This window comes from Stegostoma tigrinum, chromosome 13, assembly GCF_030684315.1.
Source record: "Stegostoma tigrinum isolate sSteTig4 chromosome 13, sSteTig4.hap1, whole genome shotgun sequence".
Taxonomy (NCBI): Eukaryota; Metazoa; Chordata; class Chondrichthyes; order Orectolobiformes; family Stegostomatidae; genus Stegostoma; species Stegostoma tigrinum.
In genome coordinates, this window is record NC_081366.1 from 26377943 (window position 1) to 26405551 (window position 27609).

Here is a 27609-nt window from a genome sequence, read left to right on the forward strand (position 1 = left end):
CTATGTTTGGAAAGTTAAAATCCCCTACTATAACCACTCTATTATCTTACAAATAATTGAGATCTCCTTATAAATTTGTTTCTCAATTTCCTGCTGACTATTGAGGGGTCTATAGTACAATCCCATTAAGGTGATTGTCCCTTTCTTATTTCTCAGTTCCACCCACATAATTTCCCTGGAAGTATTCCCAGGAATATCCTCCCTAAGTACAGCTGTAATGTTATCCCTAATCAAAAATACCACTCCTATTCCTCTCTTGCCCTCCTTTCTATCCTTCCTACTGAATCATACACCGTGTTATCCCATGGAATATTAAGCTACCAGTCCTGACTATCCCTGAACCACATTTCTGTAATTGTTTTACATCCCAGTCGCATGCACCCAACCATACCCAAAGTTCATCTGCCTTACTTGCTAGGCCTCTTGCATTGAAATAAATGCAGTTTAATTTAGCAGTTCTACCTTGTTCTCTGCTTTGTTCCTGACTGCCCTGATGTTTGACTTGCTCCTTTTCCCAAATGCATCAGCCTCAGACTGCTATCTCCCTGGTTCCACCCCCCAACTAGTTTAAATCCTCCTCAGCAGCTCTTCCAAATCTCCCTGCCAGTGTGTGAGATGCCTTCCAATTCAGGTGCAATCCGTCCTCCTTAAACGGGTCAGTTCTACCCCAGAAGACATTCTAATGATTCAAAATGTGAATCCTTCTCCCCTCCTCAGGCACACATCCATCTGCTCAACCTCCTATTCCTACTCTCACTAGCTCGTAACATGGGGAGTAATCCAGACACCACCAAACCGTGAGGACATCCTTTTTCAATTCCTGCCTAACCTCCTATGATATTCTCTCCTCAGAATCTTGTCCTTATCGCTTCCTATATTATTAGTTCCAATGTGTACAGCAACCTCCCACTGGCTCCTCGCCCTTTTGAGAATATTCTGCACCCTGGGTGTGAGTTTGCTCGCTGAGCTGGAAGGTTAGTTTTCAGACGTTTAGTCACCATTCTAGGTAACATCAGCAGTGAGCCTCCGATGAAGCTCAACCTGAGCTACAAATCTTTTCAAAACTCACTGTTCTGCACCCTCTCTGAGATATCCTTGATCCTAGCACCAGGGAGGCAAGACATTGTTCTAATGGCTCGCTGTTGGCTGCAGAAACATCTCTCTGTGCCCCTGACTTGACAGTCTCTTATTACAGTCGATTGCTTGGAATCTGACATATTCCTCATTACATTAGAGCCAGTTTCCGTCCCAGAAACCTGGCTGTTGGTGCTATATTCCCCTGAGAGTCCGCCACCCCCTGCGTCCTCCTCCTACTCTTCCTGGAGGTAACCCATTTACCTGAGTGTATCTGTGTTATTTTTCCCCCCTTCCTACAACTGCTATCCATCACACCACTAGCTCCCATGCATTCATGAATTTTCCAGCAAAATTCTTCTCATACCATGAGGATCTTTTTCTCTTTCACTGGGATTCTTAGCTAAACTGTGGTATCAGCTACCATGCAAATAAGATGGCTCATTAACTTAGTACATGCTAAATTTATTCATTAAACCGGTTCTCTTTTTTGAATATATGGAGGCTAATTGTCTTGACCCGTAGCAACTAAATTAAAACAGCCCTGAGGCTAAACAGTATGTCTCAACTACACACTGGATACCATCAGTGAGTCACTGGAAAGCTCAATTTATTATGATTTAAAGATGCAGTCACATTTTGACAGAGTAGAATATCCTTTATCGTCACTTGTACTCCAGTACAGACATGCAGGAGTACAGTGAAAAAATTTTTACAATGGCTGCCTTCTAATGGAACTGTCTTAGATACAAGTACCCAGGTACAAATCTTACAGAATTAAAAAAGAAATGTTATTGTACAAGAGGTATAAAAGGAAAGCATAAGCATCACTTAATCACTACAGTGTCTGAGAATGAGTTCGGAATGAGTTAGTTATAACATAGTGAAAACGATTTAAATTAAGTCGTGTGAAGAGTTCCAAACAGCAACAGCTCAGCACGTGGCACCAGACCAAAGTCCAACAACTGTCCCGTATCACTTCAGCCTCCATTAGTTCATTAAAAATCCATGATGCCATCCTAAACTAATCCCATCTACCTGTACATGGTTCACCTCCCTCTGTTCTCTGCCTGTTCACGTGTCTGTCTAAATGCCTCTTAAACTTTTCTAACATTTCTGCTTATACCATCTCCCTGGCAACGCATTCAGGTACTCAATACCTTCTGCGTAAAAAAAACCTTCCTCGCACATCTCCTTTAAACTTTCCCACTCTCACCTTAAACCTGGGCCCCCTAGAATTTGATTTTTCCCACTCTGGGAAAAAGACACCAACACTCCACCCTATCCACGCCTCTCACAATTTTATATACTTCTATCAGGTCACCCTCAGCCTTTGATGCTGTGGCAAAAACAATCTAAGTTTGCCCAACCTCTCCTTCCAGCTAAGACACTCCAATCCAAGCACCACCCTCTTTTGCACCCTCTCTGAAGCTTCTCATCCTTCCTATAGTGCGGTGAACAGAACTGCACACAGTAATTCGCATCCGGCCAGACCAAAGTCATATACAGATGCAGTGTGGCTTGTCGACCTTTATGTTCCGTGCCCGGAACAAGGAAGACAAGCAAACCGTGTGCTTCCTTCAGCACCTTATCCATTTGTGTTGCTGCTTTCAGAGAGCTATGGACTTAGACCCCAAGATTCCTCTGTATCTCAAGACTCCTAAGGTTCTGGCCATTTATGGTATACTTTCTTCTTGCCTTTGACCTCCCGAATTGCGTAACTTCACACTTGTCTGGATTAAGCACCATCTGCCATTTCTCTACCCAACTTTCCAGTTGATCTATTTCTTGCTATATCCTTTGATATCCTGCTTGAGTATCCACAAATCCACAAATTTCCATGTCGTCAGCAAAGTCACTAATCAGATCACTGACATTTTCATCCAAATCATTTGTATCTATTAGTAACAGCAGAGGTCCCAGCACTGATCCTTGCAGAACACCACTGGTCACTCTAGGCAGAAAAACACCCCTCCAAAACTACCCTGTGTCTTCTAAGGCCAAGGCAATTTTGTGCCCAACTTTCCAACTCATCATGGCTTCCACATGATTTGATCTTCTGGAACATCCCACCATGAGGGACCTTGTCAAATTCTTAAATAAGTCCATATAGACAACACTCACTGCCTTACCATCATCAATGATCCGTGGAAAGCCATGCTGGCTATCCCTAATAAGACCATTCTTATTTAAATGTGAGTAGTTCCTGCCCCTAAGAATCTTCTCCAATAATATTCCTCCCACTGATATAAAGCTCGGCAGGCTATAATTTCCTGGATTATCCTTGTGTCCTTCTCAAGCAAAGGAACAACATTGGGTATTCTCCAGTCTTCTGGGGCCTTGCCTTTGCCTAAAAAAGACCCAAAAAGCTCTTTCAAGGCTCCAACAATCACTGCCTTTATCTCCCTCCATATCCTGGAGTCCTGCTCTGACTGTCTTCAGTCCCGCCCTGACTGTCCTCAGTCCCTGCTCTGACTGTCCTCAGTCCCCCTTCTGACTGTCCTCAGTCAGCTCTGACTGTCCTCAGTCCCTCTCTGACTGTCCTCAGCCCCACTCTGATTGTCCTCAACCCCTCCTCTGGTTTTCCTCAGTCCACTCTGACTGCCCTCAGCCCCCCTCTCACTGTACTCAGTCCCTGCTCTGGCTGTCCTCAGTCCCCACTCTGACTGTCCTCAGTCCTACTCTGACTGTCCTCAGTCCCTGCTCTGACTGTCCTCAGCCCCCTCCGACTGTCCTCAGTCCTGCTCTGACTGCCCTCAGCCCAACTCTGACTGACACTGCTCCTTAGTTACTTATCCAATAGCTCCTGTCATTGATTACCGTGAGGTTTACACTACTGTGCTATGCCTCTGCCCTCGCTGGGGATAAACTTTAGAATTCCCTACAAAACAGTACCATAGATGTCCCCATATCTCAAGGACTGAAGCAAGTCAAGAAAGCATCCCATCGCCCCCTTCTCCAGGGTAATTAGGGATTGACGATAATCACTGAACTTGGAGTGACCTAGCATTCTATGAATGAATAAAAAGAGAGAAGTTGTATGTTGGCTTGTGTAGTATTGGATTTCGGGACTGTAACAATGGGGAAATTTTAGCTTGTTAATGGGTGCTTTTCTGTGCCGGCAGGAAGTGAAAATAATAGGGACTGTCATCATATTGGCATGGACCATTTTTAACTTGTCACATTCTTCAGCATTTGAGGAAACTTCTATGGTAAAGGAGAGCTTGAATCTGCAAAAGCTGGTTTGTTTTTCTGTTAAAATAGGATCTGAATCTAACTTTGCGCACATGAATTTCTTTCTGGACCTCACCAAGGAAAACAATTCGAGCGGGATAAGGGGTTGATTGGGCTTAGAAATTGCCAAAAACAAAATTATTTAAACACTAAGTTCTCGCAGTAGCTTCCTTGCTGAGGTTTTTGTTCAGAGGACCTGCTCTTTCTCACTGATTGGAAAATGATTTCCCAAACTTGCAGATCATTTCTATTAACTTAGAGTTGTTTCCTTTGGTCTGAACTGTCCAGCTGTCAGCTTTCCAACCTTAATGAGAGTCATTAATGCAGAAATACCTTGGACATAGATAAGTCTGGCACTGTAAAGAGGTAAAAATAAAGTCACTCTATAGTCCTACTTTCTCTTTAGAGAGAGACAACTGGTGGTTCTTTGACCTGAGGGTCACCATACCTCAGGAGGCGGGGCCTTCATTGTGACCTCATTCAGTACAGGAATTGAGCCCACACCGCTAGCATCATTCTGCATTGCAAGTCAGCCATCCAGCCAACTGAAGGGATGAGCAAAGAGCTCCAACTCGCAGAAGGCAACACCTTTAAGAGAAGATAAGAAATACACATAGAAGAATTACTTCTTAGGCATGATAGCATACCATTGAATCAGGGGACTCAGTGCTTCCCGTCAGGTGATTGCTGACATGTATGGCCTTCCAGAAAGAAAAAACCTCTCTTTATTTAAATAAGACGTATTTCCAGTGTATGTCAAAGTCACCTCAGCCCTTAATTTCTTCACTTTCAAGTCCTTTCAGGGATATTCTGGTGATCTTTGTTACATCCTACCTTGCCCTCTAGTGATTCTGCATGTTTGGCAACAGTTATGTGCACTGCACTGTTGATAAGAGTGTTGAATGAGGGAGCCCTCTGATTCACGATTCAGCTGAATCTGCACAGGTTCAGAAATGCTTTCGATTCTATCCTATCATTTACTCCCTACCCCATCCCCCTCCCTTTTTCCTGCATATAAACTGATGTTTTCCCAACGACCAGCAGTTGTGAGGAAGGATCACCGGAGCCAAAACATAAACTCTGTTTCTTCTTTCACGGGTGCTGCCAGACCTTGCTGAGTTTTTCCAGCAATTTTGTTTGTGTTCATTTCTTTGAACACTTACAACTCAAGATTACAACACTGATATATTTTTGTTTCTTTGAGTAATTCATATATTGTAAAAAAATTGAACGTTACTGGTACCACATTTGCAGCTATTTTTCCTAAGGGAGCTTCTTTATGAAATTGTGTTCAAACATCCATATCCATTAATAATTAATGACGTTACCTTTAAGAAATGCTAAATAGCTGTGCTATCTAAGAAAACTATTTTTGCAGAGGTAGGGGGAGAGGGAGAGAGAGACTCAGCATAAATCCTGCTCACAAGGGAACGGGAAGAGGACTGGAGCTAGGTAAGGCATTAGGTTAACAAACATCAACTCTTTATTTGCCTCTTGTGGCATACGCTACCAGGTGACCTTTGTAGAATTTATACAACAGTAGGAAACAGAAGTTTGTTGTGTTTCAGTCTGGGCTTCTTCTTCCAGCCCAGTGTGTGGACAAATTTTGGGAGAAAGTTGAGAAAGTAGGGAAGGCTGTGTGTCAGGCTCACTTGCAGTCTCAGGGCTCTCTCCTTCATACACATACTCATTTACATGCTGTCAGATCCTCACTCCCTTGTACACTTCCTGCAAACAAAACTCACTCACTATCTCCCTTCCATCTCTACTTGACTCACTCGCTTGCTCACAGCCCAGTCCACCAGATTGACTGGGGAGAGTCTTGATTTCCTATCACCAGCTCATGGCAACACAGAGTGCCACGTGCTTGGGCATGCAGTCCCTCCCCACCCCCTCCACACCCACTGCATGCTTACTGTCATTGCCAGCAGTGCTCAGGACTCAGACTGCTTTCTATAAAATTGCAGAACACTATTTTCTGCTCTTCCAATCACAGAGTATTTTACTACCACATTTGCTGTTGATAGTGAGCCCATCAGCACTAAATGCAGGAGGGAAATAGCCTACAGTTAGGGATGAAACCTCTTTTCAGTTCTGTTGGTTCACTTTCTTCTTGTTAAACATTGGCTGTACAGGCTTCTTCACCAGATTATTCATTTTTACACCATGGTCTAATTCAGGTTTGTCCAACCTATGGCCCGGGGGCCAGAACCCATCCTGCCACGAGCCTGATTTTCATTCTGTTTAATGCATAGAATAGACTAGAAGAAAGACAGCACCATTAAGTTGCTGCCACAACAAATCAGCAACTTCATTATCGTTCTTACCATCTGCATTTACCCACTACCATTATGTTGTTGACGCACTACTATCTGTTTTATAATTCTGGGTAAGCAGCTGCAGAAAGATATTATAACAATAAAGCACACTGAACAATTAGAAGAAAATACCCAAAATGTTAAGTGCTGCCCATAATGCTCCACATATACAGCTTTGAAGGAAGATTTTTAATACGTAAACACCATACAATTTCTTTTCAGTATAAATATTTTTCAAAGAGTACCCTTAACTGACAAAATGATTTTATCTCTTCAAACATGGACTGGGAGTGAAATGATGAGAATAATGTTTGTGTGAGACAGTAGCATGAACTGTGACACAGCTTGATATTTAAAATAAAGGGCTTTATTATAAAGACCTTTCTATTGAGGCCCACTTTCCTCATCTACATATGACGCGGAGCCAATACAATAGGTGACAGTTGAAGGAGAAGAAAAGAAATTGCTAATGTAATAACTTCTTTGAAAATAGTAACTTTCTGGAGCATCCCTGACTAGAATGAACTATAAATATAAGATAACAACATTAACATTTTCTAATAATGAGCAATAATACTGAATTTTATCTGTTTTCCTTCCAGCTTGAAGATATGAAATCTAAAAGTAGTCTGTCTCATGCAATTATTCACTTGGTTAAAACCTGTAATATTCGAATCATCACAATCATAAACCTTCTTGTATGGTGAGTATTTAGTAGAATCATAGGCTAGTACAGCACTGAAGAAGAATGTTTTGTTTATTGTATTTGCACTGGGTCTTTGGAAAAACAATCCAGCTAATTTTATGCATGTTGTGTTATGTCATGGAAATGTACATTGATTCCATATGTGCCACGCTATCATGTAGTGCAGTTGAAATCCTGATTGCAAAAAGATTCTTTTCCTCTCCTTTCACTGCTCATTTTCTGCCAGACACCTTGCACCATTGCAGTCTTCTTGACAGTTCAGCCATTGGAAACTGCTTTCCTTTTTGTAGCCTATCTAAACGCTTCAGGATGTTAAAAATGTCGATCAAATATCTTCTCAATCTCCCCTCCCCTAAGAACAGACATTGCCTCTGCAATTTATCTAAGTAACTGTAATCCTTCAACTATGGAAACATCTAGGAAATCATTTCTGTATCGTCTCCAGAGTGTTCATGTGCATCCTGTAGCATGGACACAAAAGAATAGGAAGTAAAACGAGCTGAGGCTAAAGAAGTATTGTGTGTTGATTAAGCATGACCTGCTGACTCTTACTCTATGGTGAATGTTAACTTCCATATTGCTTGTAGAAGGGGTGCTGGCAGTGCCTCAAGAAATTTGGATTTCAGCAATGCATTTCTTCAGCCACCGTATTTTGATCCATCTTCTGAGTTTGATCCATCTTCTGAATTTCTGAACCAGTTATATCAAGCTGTATAAAAATACTCATGACCCACGTCAGTCTATTTCAGTTCCAGTATTTAAAGGATCCTGCAAACGTTGGAACTGAAACATTGTGGAACATTGGTGTTATGGCAACACCAGGATCTTCATGAATATAAGTTAATATGAACTGCACTGTGCATCTCTGATATGTGCACTATCATTGAAGGAGATGCAATGGAGTGGAAAGGCCAAGTTGAAGATTCTGTCCCCCATGGGCAGAGGATCAAGCCTCAGGAAACCAGCAGGCTTGTTGGAAGTGGCAGACGACATCACAGAGGTATGGTGCCTCACTCCCAGATTTAAAGCTACAAGAAGTTTCTTGACTGTATCAGATCTGGAAAGGTGACTGGTGTGACACATTAGAGTGTGAAGCCCCTCACTCTGCCTTCCCTAGCTTTCTGCAGCGAATCACCTCAGATCTACGCACTCATTACAGTCTGATTATCACTGACATGAAGGGTCATCTTATTGCAGTGTCACAGCCATCTCACTCTGTGACCCTCTACAATTGTTATCCTTCAATCTTCTCAAAATTTGCAGCAGCATACACGTACAGGTCTTTCCCTTTGGCCCTTGCAGGAAAAGAAACCACAGGGCAGCTCTTTTCATTGATACTGCTGCAAAGGATGGCAAACTGGATTTTTAAATCAGGCTTGGCCATTAGAGATGGAGAAATGGAGGCCTCCCAATTACCAGATGACAGAACAAAATATCACAGAGTTGCACTGTGTACAGCACTCACTCAAGTTTGATGTCAGCAGCCACTGAAAAATGACAATTTGCACTATGAAAACTTAAGACATTCCCACTTTGTCGTGGCTCTCAGCTCCAGTGTTGGAGGAGGAAGAAGCTACCTCAGAGGTCACTCATTTTGAGAAGGTGCTTGAAACAATCAATGCCTTGACAGAAGAAGTACTCGGAAAATTATCTGTATTTGTTGTAAACTTCCAAAATTCCTTTGATTCTGGAAAGGTTCCACCGGATTGGAAAATCTCAAAAAAACAGTAATTTTCAAGAAAAGTGAAAGGCAGAAAGATGGAAACTATAGGCCAGTTAGTCTGGTATCTGCCTTTGGGAAATGTGGAATATGTTATGAACGCAGTCGTAGCAGGGGCTTTAGAAAATCATTATATAAGGAAACATAGTGAATATGGTTTTATGAAAGGGAAATCCTATTTGACAGGACTGAAGGTGTCACACTTACGTGCACACGTTATATGAAACAAGGTAAATGAGATTGAAATTAGCAGATATGATGCAGAGACGTAGCTGCAAGGAGATCAGGCCTGGGAACTAAATATCCGAGGATGGGCAGAGATGGCGGAGTTGCCTTGTTGATAAGAAATGAAATTAAATTGATTAAATGAAACTAAACAGCAAGAATTGATACAGAGTCAGAAGGTATACAGTTTATGTGGGTAGAGTTGAGAAACTGCAAAGGAAAAAGGATGCTGCTGGGAGTTGAGTACAGGGATCCCTAGCAGTAGTCAGGGTGTGGGGAAGGAATTAAATCAGGAATTAGAAAAGACGCTTAAGAAAGGCACTAATACAATAATCATAGGGCACTTCAATATATGGGTGGGCAGGTAAAATTAGGTTGGTAGCAGATCGCAAGAAAAGTCTAGAAGATGTGTTTTTGGAGCAGCTTATGAACTAGGGATCAGGTAATTATACATTTGGTATTGTGTAATGAGGCAGACTGGATCAGGGAGCTTAAAGTGAAGAAACCCTTAGTGGGCAGCAGTAATAATATGACAGATTTCACTCCATGAAGTTGAAATATTTGAGTCAGCTATTTAGTAATATAAAAGAAGATTGCCAGAAGCTTTTTTTTTGGCTTTTAAAAGAGAGAGACAAGAGAGGACACTGGACTGTTGGAAAATGTGTAGTAATGGGGAACAAAGAAACTGTGGAGGATCTGAATAGGTACTTTCATCAGTTTTCACAGTGGAAGACACCAGAATCAAACAAAAATGTCAAGAGTGTCGGGGGGCAGAGGTGAGTACAGTGACCATCACCAAGGAGATGGAGCTGAGGAAGCTGAATGGTCTGAAGGTGGATAAATTACTCAGACCAGATGGATTATACCCCAGAGTTCCGAAGAAGGTGGCTGAGGAGATTGCAGAGGCATTGGTGGTGGTCTTTCAGGTATCACTGAGCCAGCATTGGAAAATGGCTAGTGTGGCACCCCTGTTTAAGAAGAGAGGAAGGCAGAAGATGGGAAACTCTAAGCTGGTTAGCTCGCTATTGGTAAGGTTTTAGAATCCATTATTAAGGATTAGATTGTGGAGTACTTGAAAGAACATATTAAAATAGGGCTTTGTCAAGGAGAGGTCTGGCAAATCTGTTAGAATTCTTTGAAAGGTAGCAAACAAGGTACATGAAGGAGAGCCAGTGAACATGATCTATTGGATTTCCTGAAGGTCATTGACAAGCTGCACAGGATGCTGCTAAAGAACATAAGAGGCCATGATGTTAAGGATAAGATACCGGCATGGATAGAGGATTAGCTGACTGGGAGAAGGCAGACACTGATGATAAACAGCTTTTTGTTAGGATGGCAGCCAGTGACTAGTGGGGTTCCTCAGGGGTCAGTGTTGGAATCATATCTGTTCATGTTATACATTAATAACCTGGACAAAGGAATTGAGATCATTGTTGCTATGTTGCAGAAGACAGAACAAGTGAAGGGACAAGTAGTGTTGAGGAAGGAGGAGGCTGCAGAAGGACAGACTAGGACAGTGGGCAAAAAACTGGCAGATGGATATAATGTGGGAAATTCAGAGGTTATGCACTTTGGGAAGAAAATTAAAGGTGCAGAACATTTTCTAAATGGGGAAAAGGGTTGGAATACTGAAGCACAAAGGAAATTTGGAGTCTGAGCTGAGGATTCTCTTGAAGTTCTTAACATGCAGGCTGAGTTGGCATTTAAGAAGACAAATGCAACATTAGCAAGAGGGCTAGAATACAAGAGCTGAGATGTAGTCCTGAGGCTGTACAAGGATCTGGTCAGACCGCTTTTGGAATATTGTGAGCAGTTGGAACCCCGCATCTAAAGAAGGACGTGCTGGCATTGAAGCATGTCTAGAGGAGGTTTTGAAGAATAATCGTAGGAGTGATGGGCTTGTCATATATGGAGTGTTTGAGGATTCTGGGTCTGTACTTGATTCAGTTTAGAAGGATGAAGGAGGATTGGAACTTACAGAATACTGAGAGGCCTGGATGGAGTGAACATGTTAAATATCTTTCCACCAGCAGGAGAGACTCGGATCCGAGGACATAGACTTAAGATGAAGGAACAACCCTTTATACAGAGATGAAGAGAAATTTTTTCAGCCAGAGCATGGCTAACCTGTGGAATTCTTTTCCACAGAATGCTGTGGAAAGAAGCCATTGAGTGTATTTAAGACAGATATAGATAGGCTCCTGATTAAAAAGAGGATCAAGGATCATGGGAAGGAAGGAAGAGAACGGGGTTGAAAGCATATCAGCATGACTGAATGGTGGAGCAGAATGGATGGGCTGAAAGGCCTAATTCTGCCCCTAAACCTCACGGTCTTATAGTTTTGAAGATAGAATGGAGAATTTGGGACTGAATTTGGGGGAGGAGAAAGCTAAAACAAGATTTGATTGAAATCGAATTTTCAGTGAGAAGATTTGACAGAGTAGCAGGGAGAAACTGTTTCCACTCGTAAATGCATCAGTGAGAAACTCCAACTGAAAGTGATTTGCAAAAGAAGTTAATAGGATGTGAGAAAAAATATCTTTGACATAGTAGGCACTTTGAACCTGGAATGCAATGCCTAGGAGGGGGCTTGTTCAGGTAAGACATTGAAGAGGGTATGTTGATAATTGTAGGGTTATGGTGAAAGGTCAGAAGAATGGTGCTGGATCTTGATTCTCATTCATGTAGCCAGTGAAATCACGCTGAAAGGTCTCTTCTATACTCTAACAGGTCTGTGATTTTTTAAAAATTGTACGCAGTGCGTGGATGTTGCTTGCTAGGCCAAAATTCACAGCCTATCCCAAATACTCTGGAGAAACAGGTGGCAATCTGCCTTCTTGAATCACAGTAGTTATGTTTGAACCAAGACTGAAGTGAAGTCAAGAGCTGAGTGGCCCTTGCAAAACCCAAAATGACCATCAGTGAGCAGGTTATTTCTATGCAATTGTCATTTGATATCACTGTTGATGGCCTCTACCATCAAGAATAGCCTGATTGAATGGTTATTGGCTGGGCTGGCTTTGTCCTGCTTCTTGTGCCTGGTATGTACCTGACAATTTTCAACATTGCTGGGCAGATGCAAATGTTGCAGTGGTACTAGAATAGCTTGGCTAGGAATGTGACTTAGTCTGCAGAACAAGTCGTCCATTCTATTGCTGGAATGTTGTCAGGGCCAAAACCTTCACAGTTCCCAGTGCCCATCAATCATATGTTGATATGATTTCAAGTGAATTGATTTGGTTGAATTCAGATGTTTGTGGTGCTAGGGACCTCAGGATGAAAGCAAGATGTATCATTTACTCAACATGTTGGCTGAAGATGGATGCAAATACCTTACCAAATGCCTTATCTTTTGCCCTGATGTGCTGGGCCTCCTAATTGCTGAGGATAGAGATAAATGTGAAGCCTCCACTTCCTATTAGTTGTTTAATCATCCACCACCATTTACAATTGAATATGGCAGGACTGCTGAGCTTAGATCTGCCCCGTTAGTTGTAGGATGACTTAGCCCATGCTTCTTCTATTGTTTTGCTTGTGTGGTGGAGTGGAGTGTATGCTTGGCATTAGTTTGCAGATTGTTTTGGGTGCAGCTCTCCTGCAGCTGATAGCTTATCGAGCCTTCTGAATTCTCAGTTTTGATTTGCTGGATCCATTTGAAATCTGTGCCTTTTAGGACAGTGGTCGTGCCACACCCTATATATTTATGTATTATATATAAATATATAAAATATGTCGAGCCTCAAATGTGGCACTAGTGGGAGGATTTCAGGAACTGAAGGAGAAGCCTTTGCTGGTTACCCTGCTGAGGCTTCAGCCAAGGGAAGAGGGGACCTCCCTGAAGGCCCCCTTTCCAGATAGGGTACCATTCAACAAATCGCCCTTAGATTTGCCTTCCCCTGGCCCAAATGATCCCAACCCTGCCTCTACATCAAGGTACCTAATACTGTCTTTCCCCACCTTTCAGACCTCGCCACCCTTGCCTGCCTACCCCCTCAACCTACAATTTACTCGGAGCAACGCTGTGAAAGCTTGTGATTGTAAATAAACCTGTTGGACTATAACCTGGTATCATGTGACTTCTGACATTTTCTACCCAGACACCCTCACATACAATCTACCATGGAAATAGAATTGCCACACAAGGGAATAGCTTTCTCTGATCTCACACTGTCTGCAGTGTTCAGTTCTCAATGTTCTCTTCTTAATTAAACAAATGGATTGTTTATTCTTCCTTCATTTTGTAAATATCTATGTTTGTAAATAGAAATGTGCAAAGTTACATAAAGAGTGTCAATGCAATATCAGACAGTGGCACAAAATAGGGATAAATGTAAGATATTTAATCTGAAAATTGAAACAATAAATGTAGTATATTAAGCCACATAACACCTAAATAAAATTGTAACAAACTGTGTACTGATGGAATTGTTTCAGTAAATTGAAGTAGAATATTTATAGCACTGAAGGCAGAAAAGACAGAATTTGCTTAGCAACTCGCTGGATCATTGGCAGCCAATGTTGTATTATCCTTTAACTAAATGTAAAGATAAAAATCGGAAAGGAATCATTCAATTCAAACAGAGGTATTGCTGAATGGTTGGACAGGTGAAGGGATGCAAGTGCATTGCAACTTCTGCAGGATAGTCATCTACAGGGAATGTTCTTGTCTGCCTTATAATGCTTGGCATGAACACAGAGCATAGAGACCAGGTGTGCTGCCCCTGCTGTTTTCATCCTTGATGGGAAATGATAAATGATAGAGAGAACTATTGAAGGTAGAAAGAAGATCAGAGTAAAATCAGAATTGAAATTATCAAATGGAAGATAAAAGTTATTACAAATTGTTTATAAGCAGTTTTTATCATTTTTTTGGCAGGTTGATTATGGCAATTGGTTACTTTGGATTGTCTTTGAGCACACCCAATCTCCATGGTGATGACTATTTGAACTGTTTCTTCATGGCTGTCATCGAAGTTCCGGCCTATGTAGCATCTTGGGTTCTCCTCCAGAGGTTTTCCCGAAGGTTCAGCCTTTCAGGCGCATTTTTTCTTGGCGGGGTTGTCCTTTTCTTCGTTCAGCTCATACCTTCAAGTAAATTTCTAGTGCAGCTAAAATTATCATAATCTGTCTTTGGTTAAACATGTTCTTCTCTCTCTGATTAACTGGAATGTACTTGTGATAGTCACCTTAAAATATTTTAGCATTCTAACACTGTTCCAAAAGCAATGGAGATCCATCAGAATGTCACTGATCTTGCTGTGTTTTAAGGTTAAGGTGCTGTGAGGAAAATGGTAAAGTTCAGAATGTTGGCGGGTGTCCAGTTCTATTTACCACTGAGTTTATTCAAATCAGTACTGGCTTAAAAGCTGTTTTTCATTCAAATGGTTTATGCAAAACTACACAACCTTTTTTTTAAATTAAACCACCACTAAATCACGCATTTGACAAAGTAAACAAATAACAATAAACAAAAACTACTCAACAGGGCCAGTGCTACTTTGGAAAAAGTAAACTGCACTAGTCCCAGAGGGCTGTTTGCATGTTAGACAGAGATGACTGTGGGTGGTTGACCTGAGAGTCACTTTGCCTTGGGTGTGGCGTGGGGGTGGTGGCGGTGGTGGCGGTGGTGGTGAGGCTGAAAAAGAGACTCCTTCACCAGCTGAGCTGGTGCAGGAATTGAAATGATGTTGTTGGCATTACTCTAAATCACAAACCACCCAAGTGTGCTAAGTAATTGCCCCGTTTTTCCTATATCCAGAAGTGCTCTCAGTCACAACTGACAGCTTTGTTCACCACCATATCACCTGTAGCAAAACAATCTGAAACCTTACAATGTTCATAATATGAGACAACTGAATTGTTGCAATCTTCACTGGAGCTAACACACTTGGAAAATGACAAACATTATGTTCTGCTTTAAATCTGGTCAGTATATACTAACTGCTGCATCTCCCAAACCTCCATAAACCACCACACCAATTTCACTCATGTGCTTTTTGCTCAAATACACAGAAATATTTTTAAAAATGGAATGTAAGAACAGGAGTAGGTTATTTGTGCTGGCTCAACCATTCAATATGACCGTGGTTGATCATTTTACCGAGTACCCTGTTCCCACTTTCACCCCATATGGCTTGATTGCTTTGGCCCCAAGAAATATATCTAACTCCTTCAGATCATTTAATGTTTTTCCCTCAATCACTTTCGTTGGAAAAGAATTCCAAAGACTCTCCACTACCTGGGTGAAGAAACTGCTCCCTATCTCAGTCCTAAATGGCCTACCCCATATTCTTAGACTGTGACCAACTTGTTCTGGACTCCCCAGTCATCAGGAACCTCCCTCCTGCATCTAACCTCTCTAGTGCTGTTAGAATTTGGGAGGTTTCAATGACAGCTTTTTCACTCTTCTAAACTCCAGTAAATATAGTACAAACCAATCCAATCTCTCTTCATATCTTTGACCTGTCTCCCAGGAATCAGTCTAATAAAACTTTATTGCGCCCCTCCATAACCTGAACATTCTCCCTTAGGTAAGATGTAAGAAAGCCAAAATACTCACAATGTCCTGATATGGTCTCACCAATGCCCTCTACAATCGCAGCATGACATTCCTGCTCCTTTAGTCAATCCTGTCACTCTGAAGGCCAACATAATATGCACTATTATGCATATATATATAATAATAAACATAATTATATTTGCCTTCTTCACCACCTGCTGACCGACATGCTTACTTTATGTGAGTTCTGTACAAGTATACCCAGACCTCATTTCACCTCCCCGCTTTCCAAATCAGTCACCACTCAGAAGATAATCCATCCTCTTGTTTTTGCTATCAAAGTGGATAATCTCACATTTATCCACATTATAATTTATTTGCCATGCATTTGCCTACTAACTCAACTTGTCCAAATCTTGCGACAGCATCTCTGTCTTACTCACGGTTCATGCTCTCTCACCGTCTGCAAATGTGGAGATATTACGTTTAGTTCCTCATCTAAAGCTTTAATATACATTGTGAATAGGTGGGGTCCAAACACTAATCCCCGTGGCATCCTGGTAACAAAGTGTGAAGCTGGATGAACACAGCAGGCCAAGCAGCATCTCAGGAGCATAAAAGCTGGCGTTTCTAGGCTGGTTTTGGGATGCGGTGGGGGAAGGGGAGATTTTGAAGCTGGTGAAGTCCACACTGATACCATTGGGCTGCAGGGTTTCCAAGCGGAATATGAGTTGCTGTTCCTGCAACCTTCGGGTGGCATCATTGTGGCACTGCAGGAGGCCCATGATGGACATGTCGTCTAAAGAATGGGAGGGGGAGTTAAAGTGGTTCGCGACTGGAAGGTGCAGTTGTTTATTGCGAACCAAGCGGGCCTCAAAATCTCCCCTTCCCCCACCGCAACCCAAAACCAGCCCAGCTCGTCCCCTCCCCCGACTGCATCCCAAAACCAGCCCAGCCTGTCTCCGCCTCCCTAAACTGTTCTTCCTCTCACCCATCCCTTCCTCCTACCTCAAGCCACACCTCCATTTCCTACCTACTCACCTCATCCCACCTCCTTGACCTGTCCGTATTCCCTGGATTGACCTATCCCCTCCCTACCTCCCCACCTATACTCTCCTCTCCACCTATCTTCTTTTCTCTCCATTTTCAGTCTGCCTCCCCCTCTTTCCCTATTTATTCCAGAACCCTCTCCCCATCCCCCTCTCTGATGATGGGCCTAGGCCCGAAACATCAGCTTTTGTGCTCCTGAGATGCTGCTTGGCCTGCTGTGTTCATCCAGCTTCACACTTTGTTATCTTGGATTCTCCAGCATCTGCAGTTCCCATTATCTCTGCATCCCCCTGGTGCCTGGATACCAGTCTGAAAATAATCTGTTAAACTTACATGAGATTTGTAATTCGGGAGAATTAAGCTCCATATACAATGTGCAAGGGTGTAGGGGTGACAGGTAGCCTGTTATAGACATATGTACATGGCTTGGATGATGACCTGGTTAACTGTGAAGTTTGTAGCGTTCACAGAATGGGCACCTAGGGAGGAGACGGTGATGTTAACAGTCTCAGTGACATTAATGCTGAGGCTGAAAGTCAGTGGCAAGAGAATCATTTGCTGGCATTCCAATTGTGAAGCATAAGGAGTGGTGTTAAGGAGGATGGTCCCAAGAATGCACTTGCAATGGGGTAGGGAAAATGATGATAAGGGCTGTATCTTCAACCAGGCACTGGGTGTTCACAGTGGAAGACAGTGGGCCAATCGCACATGATATATTGGTGACAGACGCATGCGGGGTGTCTAATCATCCTGCAACAGTGATCCTCTCTTTATGCTGCATTCCTCTGGCACCATCTCTGCTGGGGAGCTGCTTGATATATTCACTCATGTGCAGACAGCCAACTGAACAATAGGCAATGTTGAAGGAGCAGCTTAACATGTCAGACTCAATCAACATGATGCAAACAATTTGCTACCCTTGTTTCCCCGTGATGTAATTGGTACCTTTGAAGACCCCCAACCATTGTGGCGTGTTATTGCCCAAGGAGTCACCGTGAAGGGTGCAATGAAGCATCTCGACCCTACACAGAGACACAAACAACCACGTGAACAGTGAAATCAAATATTTTTGAGTGGCTATCAGCTGTGCCTTCACTCCAACTTTATTTTCATGTCCCTTTCACTGTGCCGCACTGAGCTCCCATAATCCACAGATGGGGTGGAGTGAACCTTCTCCACAGCAGAGCCCATTGGCACTGGAGGTTTGGTCAGGAAAGGGCGGGGTATTTGGGTCTGCAGGCATATTGACCGTTCTCAGCCTGAACTTTCAAGGATTGGGGGAGGCAAGCAGGCCAGGCCTGGTGACCTCTGCAATGTTCTGTGAGGACAGAGCACCTGGGCTGGGCTACACAGTCCCTGCCCCAATCACACTGTGCCATAGAACTAACGCCTGGAGTGATGGAGCACAGGTATTTGTGACACTCCAACAGCCCATGAGGGTACTGGGCCTTTCTCTCCATGGAAGCTGCCAACCTGTCCCCAGTGGCAAAAATTCCCAAGTGGATGGCACGGCCGTTCATGCTGATGCATATTGAAGTGTTCTCACGGTGCGCTGAAACACTATGGAATGTGGAGGGATGGGGGCCAGCTAAAGTAAATGAGGGAATATATTGAATGAAACAGAGGAGGATGTCGCAGCATAAGTCTTGGTGGAAGGTAGGCAGAGTAACGGAGATACGGTGAGTGCAAAATGGCAGAGACAAGAGAATGACACTTTATGCTGGTCACTGACCTTCATCTGGCACAGCAGTCCATTCTCTGTGCCCTTGAGATGAGACAACCAGGCTCGGCATGTTGTGGAGGCATGCTGTCCGCTGTCCCATCCTTTCAACTACAGCCCCTAGCTCCCTCTTGGACAACTTACTCTCTGAACCATCTCTCCTCGGTGCTCAACAATGAGCAGATCACCTGTTCAATGCTAGTAATCTTTCATGCAGCAGGTTTTCAAAGGTAGCATCAATGCAGGGGATGCTGGCCTTCGGCTGGGTATCCCATGAATGATGAACATTATACATTTCATGGGTGGCAACAGTAATTTGTGGGGTGAGTATGGACTGATGCTATAAGGCAACTCTCAGCCTCAGAACAAGAATCACCTCACCAAACCCATATTTCACAAATAATTTTAAGATTTCATCAATAGCTTTACTAGAGCAATACCTGAACTCCAAAGATTGCGCTGCAAAGAAAGATGAAACAACTCCCTGCAATTTAGAAGACGAAGGAACGATTTCAGGAATGCAAGTATGAAACATTTATTTATACAAAGATGGTAGAAATTTTGAAGTCAGTTCTATAAATGGCAATGATGCTAAACCAGTTGTTAATTTTAAAACAAAGTGATAGATTTTGTGAGCTAAAGAGATGACGATATGGAAAAAGGCAGGTTTAAGGCGTTAGATTGCAAATCTGTCATGCTATCGATGAATGGTGGGGCAGTACTAAATGATTTACTCCTGTTCCTATGACATTATAATAAAGTTCTGCCTAATATCATATGGCATAGGGAAAGGCAGGTCACTAGAATTAGATCACAAACCTAATATTAAATAAATGGCAGAACAAGATCAAGGGGCTAAATGGCCTATTCCCATTCTGTGTTCTTATCCTTTGTAAAGTTAAGCTGATTTAAACTTTGCTCATAGACAATCACATACCAACATTCCCTTTCTGTTTACACCAATCTTCAACTGTCATCACTGGCCTACATTACCTCCTAGGCTCTGATGTCCGTAATTTTAAGCTCTCATCCCTGACAGTACATCTTTGGTTCACTCTTCCTTGATTGTGTAACCTTCCCAAGCTCTAGAATTCTCCAAGCTCTAGTCACCTTGCTACAATTTCTTACGCAACGTCACCTCTTCAATTTCTGAATATTATCCATTCTTTCAGACATCTTGGCCTCACTTTCTTGAATTCTTCCTCTGAACCCTTTGACAAAACTCTCATAAAACACATACATTTGATCAAAAGCTGTAGGTTCTAATAGCATTAAAGATTTGAGCTCCAGAAATAACTGCATCTCCAAATAAGTTGCTTCAATACATTTTCAATGTACTGACCATGTGGAAGATTGCCCAGATATGTCTCACCACCTAAATTCTGGGCAAATCCAATCTGGTTCCTTACCATCCTGGGTGTCCACTCACAGTTAATCACAAAGTGATGAAGCCTATCATCAACAGTGTCATCAAGCGGCACTTACTTCACAATAGTCAACTCACCACTGGTCATTTTGAGTGCTCCTGGAACCATAGGTCCAGATCTTATTATACCTTTGGTCCAAGAAAGGCAAAAGAGCTTAATTCTAGTAGTGAGATGAGAGCAAATGCTCTTGACAAAGCGCTCATAAAATTGGAGTTGAATTTAGAATAAGGCGGCAACTTTCTACTGGTTAGTTAAAATAGAACAGTAGGAATGTGAGTGATTGTTGGAGGCCAATTATCTCAGTCTCAGGGTAGCATTATAGCAGTTTCTCAAGGTAAAGTCCAAGGTGCAATCTTCAGTTGGTTCATCAATGACTTTCCCTCCATCAGAAGATTGGAAATGGAGATGATCACGTATGATTACAGAGTGTTCAACATAATTCAGAACGTGCCAGATACTGAAGCAATGCAAGCCCACATGTAACGAGATCTGGACAACTTTCAAGCTTGGGCTGACAAGATGCGAGTGATATTTGTACAACACAAGTGTTAGGCCATGATCATTGCCAACAAGGGAGGGTCATACCACCTGCAATTTATATTGAATGGCTTTACTATCTCTGAAGCATTCACCACTAGCATCCTGAGGGTCATTGTCAACCAGAAACTTAATAGGAACTTAGTTGCTTGTGTCAGAGTTGAAAGTTCTGCGAGTCTTTGCATCATCTACAAGGCATAAGTCAAGCTTGTGCTGGAAAAACCTCACTGACTTGGACACCCATCGTCAAAAACAAGCAGAAATTTGCACTATTCCAAGACCTTAGGATGACAAGATAGAGAAGTAGAATTAGGCAAAGCAGTCTCTTTGTACTCCATGTACCACAGTAAAAATTCACTCCCTTCACTGTCAGTGTACAGTGGTAATAATCTGTGCCATTTGCAAATGCATTGCAACAACTTGCTGAGGACCTGCCAAGACACACAACTGACATTACCAAGCAGAACAAAGACAGGATGTATCTGGGAACAGCACCATCTGACAGTTCCCATGATCATATATCAAGCTGAAATGCACATATATTGTCATTGCTTCACCACTGCGAGGTCAAAATCCTGAAAGTTATTCTCTAGTAATCTGCTCACCAAGGCTCAGTTTACATTCTGCCAGGCAATTCAGCTCTGTACCATATGAGAGGCTCAGTATATACACTAATGAAAGAACTAAATTTAGATGTGACACGAGAATGATTGCCTTTAATGTCAAAGCAGCATCTGACTAAGTGGTACATCAAGGAATCTGAACAAAATTGAAGTTGTTGAGAATCAGAGATAAACTCTCCAGTGGTTTTTGGCATACCCAGTGCAAAGAAAATATCTGTTGTTATTGGATACGCATCACCTCAGTCCCAAAAGACTGCTACAGGAGTGCTTTAGTCTGCATATTTTTCTAATCAACCTGTTCAGAGATATTATCACTTACCTCTGGAGCAGGTAGACATGAAACAAGACCTCCTGGCTGAGGGGTAGGAACAGTACTACTGCACCACAAGAGGCCCAGGTTCCTCAGGATGGATATTCTCTAATCAACCTAGAAGTACACACCTCTAGGAATGAACACGGGCCTCTGAGCCCACAAGATCTTCAGGAAAATGTCTTAAGCACAACCATCTTCCAGCTGCTTCATCAATGGCCTAGCCTGCATCACAAGGTCAAAGTGGAGATGTTCATTGATCAGTGCACTTTGTTCAGTTCCATTTGCAACTCTCAAAAGCTGAAGCACTTTGTATCCATGTGTGCTAAATTTAGCCTGGGCCTGATAAGTAGGAAGTAGCATTCATGCAGTACAAAAGCCAAAAAAAATTAATTGTTTTTTTTTAAATTAATCAAACAATCTCCTTTTGATGTGCAAAAACGTTACAACCACTGACACTGATACAATCACCCCACTGGAAATGAGTTCCAAATGTCAAAATTATTTCTGTTTTTCAAAATCTGACTGAGAAAGAAAAACTGCCACGCTTAAGTTTGTCTAAGATTACTTAGACCATAAAACGAAATGATCGTAAGATGTAGGAGCAGAATTAGGCCAGTCAGCCCATCGAGTCTGCTTTGCCATTCAATCATGGCTGATATGTTTCTCACCCCCATTGTCATGCCTTCTTCCTGTGACCCTTGATCCCCTTACCAATCTATCTATCTCTGACTTATATACATTTAATGCCTTGTCCTCTACAGCCTTCTGCAGCAATGAGCTCCTCAGACTAACCATCCTCTGGCTGAAGAAATTTCTCCTCATCTCAGTTCTGAAGTTTGTCCCTTTATGCTGAGGCTGTGCCCTCGGGTCCTAATCTCTCCTACATGTAGAAACACCTCATCCACGTCCACTCTATTCAAGCATCTGAGTATTCTGAAAGTTTCAGTGAGGTGCCCCCTCATCCTTCTGAACACCTCTTACTACAGACACAGAGTCGTCAATTACTCCCCATTTGAAAAGTTCTTCATCCCCAGGATCATTCTTGTAAACCTCCTCTGACCCCTTCCAAGCCATTACATCCTTCATTAGACATGACCAAAACTGCACATAATTTTCCAAAGGTGGTCTGGTCAGAGACTTACAGCCTCAGCAATACATCTCTGCTGTTCTATTCTACCCGTCTTGAAATGAATGATAACATTGCATTCGCCTTCCTAACTGCCAACTGAACCTGCATGTTAGTCTTAACAGAATCCAGAATAGGACTCCTAAGTCCCTGCATATGATAAATTTCCTAAGACTTACCCCATTCAGAAAGTGGTCTATGCCTCTATTCTTTCTAGCAGAGTGCATAACCTCATGCATTGCCATAGTGTATTCCATCTGCTACTTCTTTGCCCATTCTCCAGCCTGTGGAAGTTCTTCTGCAGTCTCCCCACTTGCTCAATCCTACCTGTCGGTCCACCTATCTTTGTGTCATCTGCAAACTTAGCAACAATGCCCTCAGTTTCTTCATCCACATCACAAATTTATAATAGTTATGGTCCCAACACTGAACCCTACAAACTCCACTAGTCACTAGCCGCCATCCTCAAAAAGGCCCTTTTAACCCCACTTTCTGTTTTTTGCCTGTCAGCCAATCCTCTATCTATGGCTAGTACCTTGTCCCAAACGCCACAGGCTCTTATTCAGCTGCCTCCTGTATGGCACCTTGTCAAAGCCTTTTTTGAAAATCCAAATACATCATGCCTACTGGCTGTCCTTTGTCTACATTGTATGTTATGTCCTCAAAGAATTTTTAGCAAATTTGTCAAGCATGACCTCCTCCTAACAAAGTACATATTGACTTAGCCTTATTTTACCATGCACTTCTACGTATCCACAATCTCATCCTTAATAATGGACTCTGAAACCCCAACAAGTGCGGTCAGGCTAATTGGCCTATATTTTCCTGTCTTCTACCTCCTGCCCTTCTTCAATAGGAGTGCTACATTAGCCATTTTTAAGTCCACTGGGGTCCTCCCTGACTCCAGTGATTCCTGAAAGATCACCATCAATGCCTTTCCAATCTCCTCAGCTACCTCCTTCAGAACCCTGGGATGTAGTTCATTTGGCTTGGGTAATTTATCCGCCTTCAGATTTTCAGTTTCCCTAACACCTCTTTAATGATAAATGCTCTCTTAATGGTATGGTAGGTTGCTGGTGTCTTCTGCTATGAAATTTGATGCAATGTACTTATTCAGTTTAACAGTCATTTCTTTGCACCCCATTACTACTTCCCCAGCAGTCCGATGTCCACTCTTTTCTCTCTTACCTTTCAGATACCAAAAACTCTTGCAATCTTCTTTTATATTACTAGCTAGCTTAACCTTATATTTTATTTTCTCCTACTTTATTGCTGTTTTGTTATCCACTGATGGCTTTTAGAGGATACCTGATCTTTTTTCTTCCCACTAATCTTCATCACAGTATTTTTTTTACTTCTATGCGACAATTCTGGCTAGCTCTTCCCTCACGTCTTTGCAGTTACTTTGACTTAATTGTAGTAGTGTTACGTCTGATTCCAGCTTTCCCTCTCAAACTACAGGGTGAATTCTGCCATATTAGAGGTCAGTGTACCCCCCCCCCCCCCCCCCCCCCACCAAGGGGTTCCTTCACTTTAAGTTTCCTAATCAAGTCTGCCTCACTACCTATCACCAAATCCAAGATTGCCTGTCCCTAGTGACCTCGACCGCAAGTTGCTTCAAAAACTCATGTCATAGTCATTCCATGAATTTCTCTTCTTGAGATTCACTACACATTCTCTACAGCCGAAACACTGTATCTTGTGTGCTATTCTGTAATGCTGATGCACTTTATATACTACGATCTGCCTGTAGAGCATGTAAAACCATACTTATCACTATTTCTCGGTGCATTAGACAACAATAAGTCAAACTTTATCCAAATTCAGCATGATTTTCCCAGGCCACCTGCTAATGAAGTCTTCCATGATTATTGGTATACTGCCTTTCTTACATGACTTTTCTAAATCCATATTTATTTTCTTCCCACATCATGTCTACTGCCATGAGGCCCTGTCTATAACTCCCATCAGGGTACTATTTTCCTCTGCCGTTCCTCAAGTCTACTCTACACCTTTTGACTTAATATCATTCTTGATATTTATTTTATTTTATTTCAGACTAACAAGGCAACCCCTCCCCCCTGCCGATTTGCTTATCCTTTCCATAGAATGTGTACACTTGGATATTTAGTTTTCAACCCTGAACACTTTGCAGCCTATATCTCTGTGATAACCACAACATTGTACTCGCCAAGTTCAATCCTTGCTACAAGGACATTTTTTTTTCAGTACTGTGTGCATTTAATTCCAACATCCTCAGTCCTACATTGACCGATCCCCTTCTCATAATCGTCCCTTATCTGTTGTGTCAGAAGTTAGATTCCTGATCCTTTCCATATTCTTTGACCGATTACTTGTCCTGGGAGCTTTATTAACCTTTTCTGTGCCCTCCGCCCCCTTTAATTTTTCCATAATTTTCCATGCGACTGGACCCATCCCCACTATTTAGTTTGAAGCCCTATCCGCAGCAGTAGTTATGCGATTCACCAGAACTCTGGACCCAGATTGATTGAGGTAGAGCCTGTCCCATCAAAACAGCTCTCCCCTTCCCCGGTACTGGTGCCAGTGTTCCACAAATTCGAACCCGTTTCTCCCACACCAATCACTGAACAACATGTTTACCTCTTTAATCTCGTTGAACATGTGCCAATTTTCTTGTGGCTCAGGTAGCAATCCAGACACTTTTACCCTTTAGATTCTGATTTCTAATTTAGCTTCTGATTGCCGATATTACCTTAGCAAAACCACTTTCCTCTTTCAGCCTATAGTGTTGATGCCTATGTGGGCCATGACAACTGGATCTTTCCACTCCCACTGCAAGCTCCTCTGCAGCACCAATGAGATGTGCTGACCCCAGGCCCCAGGCAGCACAGCCTTCAAGATTATTAATCCTGGCCACAGAGAACTGTGTCTGTTCCCTCTGACTGTACTATCCCCAGTTACAATGACTTTTCTCTTTTCTCCCCCTCTTGAATGAGTCCATGTACCATGGTGTTTTCTTGGGTTGGTTTGTTCATCCAGCCTGCAGTCCCACTCTTGTCCACACAGGGAGCAAGAACCTAAAACCTTCAGCACTATCTTCTGTATTCCTCTTCCTGCCTCGTTTGTTGTCACACCCTCCTATCCCTGACCAAGTTCAACGTAATTAATCTAAGCAATGTTACTGCCTCGTGAAATACATAATCCAAGTAACATTGCCCCTCCAAAATATTTTATGGTGTTCAAAGATCAGACTCCAGTGTATCCACTCAAACCTGGAGTTCCTCAAGCAACCAGCACCTGCTGCAGATGTGGCCTCTATCAGTCACAAAATGGTTTGCCAGTTTCCATATCATTCAGGTACAGCACATCACCTGGCCTGGCAGCTCTATTTTATTTCATTTTTTTTAAATTTCCTACTGGTCTTTTACTTTATGACCTGTAAATACCTCCCCCATTTACTCTCAATCTGAAAATAACCTAGTTAAATTATCACCAACCAATGAACTTTTGCAGGGTTTTACCTGTGATGTTATTCTTTTGAGCTGGGCCTGTGATCCTGGGCTTCAATTTATCCTGTCTTAAAAAACCTTACAAGCTATGATCCAGAAAAAGAAACCGAAGCAAAAAGCACCTCTTCCCCTCTGCACTGAATTCCCACACTGCCTTATTCAGTCGGGCTGTATCTGACTCCAGATGTGACTGCTCCTCCTGACCGTGCGAAGCTTACTGATTATAGATTTTCAAATGATACTTCTTGACTGTGGACAGCAAGGGAAATAAGGTGAGAATCATAGTTTCACAAAGAAAAGCCATGATGGAAAATAACCACCTATTGACAAGTTTAGCATGGGAGTACATGAAAAGAATTAACAATCCAAGGTGACAAATCTCAGTGTAATCTGCTCATAGAGGCTCAGCTAATGTTCTTACAGGTACTTTCACTCTGGGTTGGCAGTTCTTGACTCAGTTCACAACTGGTACTCGCAAAACTTGTTAAAGGGTAGCACCTTATAAGAATCTGAGCAAAGTGGGCTGCAGTGAGAATTGTAGCAAAATTAGACAAGAAGTCTGGCAAGATCCATCTTGATGTCTTACGCTTTTAACAAGCAGCTAGGTGAGTTTCTCACTGGGTCGTACCAAGATACTAATTAAGGGAATTATTACTTGTTAAATGCTTTGTTAATGGCTCAACTCTCTTCATTAGTATTCAACTTCCTGCCTAAGCAAACATGCCAAACTAGCTACCCATAGAGAAAATATGACATGGAAACCAGAGCAGATACCTGCAAATTCAGCTTGCTACCTGGTCTGAAGGACCTTGATGTTTCTCAGCTCCAAATAGCATTCAGGATATAATTCAGGGAGCCAGCCACATGTACCCCTCATCCATGGATTTTCAGTTCTGGTATTTGCCAAAGCTGCATGAACATCATGGCATCTCTCTGATATACCTGCAGAGCACTTAGGAAGCATAGAGCCACATTGCAGAGTGTTCCAGCAACCAACATTGAAACACTGCCTCAGAGACACTTTGTGTGCACGGACAAGCGCTGAACACATGGTTTGGACCAGGGCTGTTCACATGCTCTCTTTGTGTCAGCTTACTTACCCAGTGCCTACCTGCGTTCTCACAGCATCCATGCCTTGCTCCGCCTCTAAATGCCAGTTAGCATTCACACAACCAGACAACCAGGTTCATATATCTTTCTGTACATCATCAATCTCACAGCTGCACCATGTGTCAGTAGCATATGCAGCAAAGAACATCGCATATGCAAGCAGCCATGTCTCAAAGTCCTAGGTGAATAGTACTCCCTAAAGTCCATGGAAGCACCTGTCAGTCAGGGGTCTTGGTACAGTATCACTCTCATATTGACCATGTTTGCGTGTCCAACAGGGGCGTTTCTGCGGTCTGGGAAGTGGATCACCATCAGACCTGTCGTTCCATAGCAACTAGTCCAGACGTAGGGCTAATACACTGGGAAGATGCACAGCACCAGTTAATGGTTTGAGCACTTCTCATGCAGAGGTATCTGGTTAAGTCGCTCAAGG

The 27609-nt window shown here is 42.5% G+C and overlaps 1 protein-coding gene across 2 annotated transcripts in view; it reads left to right on the forward strand.

Annotated features, from left to right (window-relative positions):
- LOC125458502 (organic cation/carnitine transporter 2-like) overlaps positions 1–27609 on the forward strand; it is a 95478-nt gene that overhangs the window by 54027 nt on the left and 13842 nt on the right. The window contains exons 6-8 of one of the 2 annotated variants that reach the window (XM_048543819.2): positions 4200–4316; positions 7229–7329; positions 14157–14371. In XM_048543819.2, the coding sequence (XP_048399776.2) occupies positions 4200–4316; positions 7229–7329; positions 14157–14371 (433 nt within the window). The remainder of the gene's footprint in view (positions 1–4199; positions 4317–7228; positions 7330–14156; positions 14372–27609) is intronic. The other variant, XM_048543820.2, reaches the window with a different exon arrangement.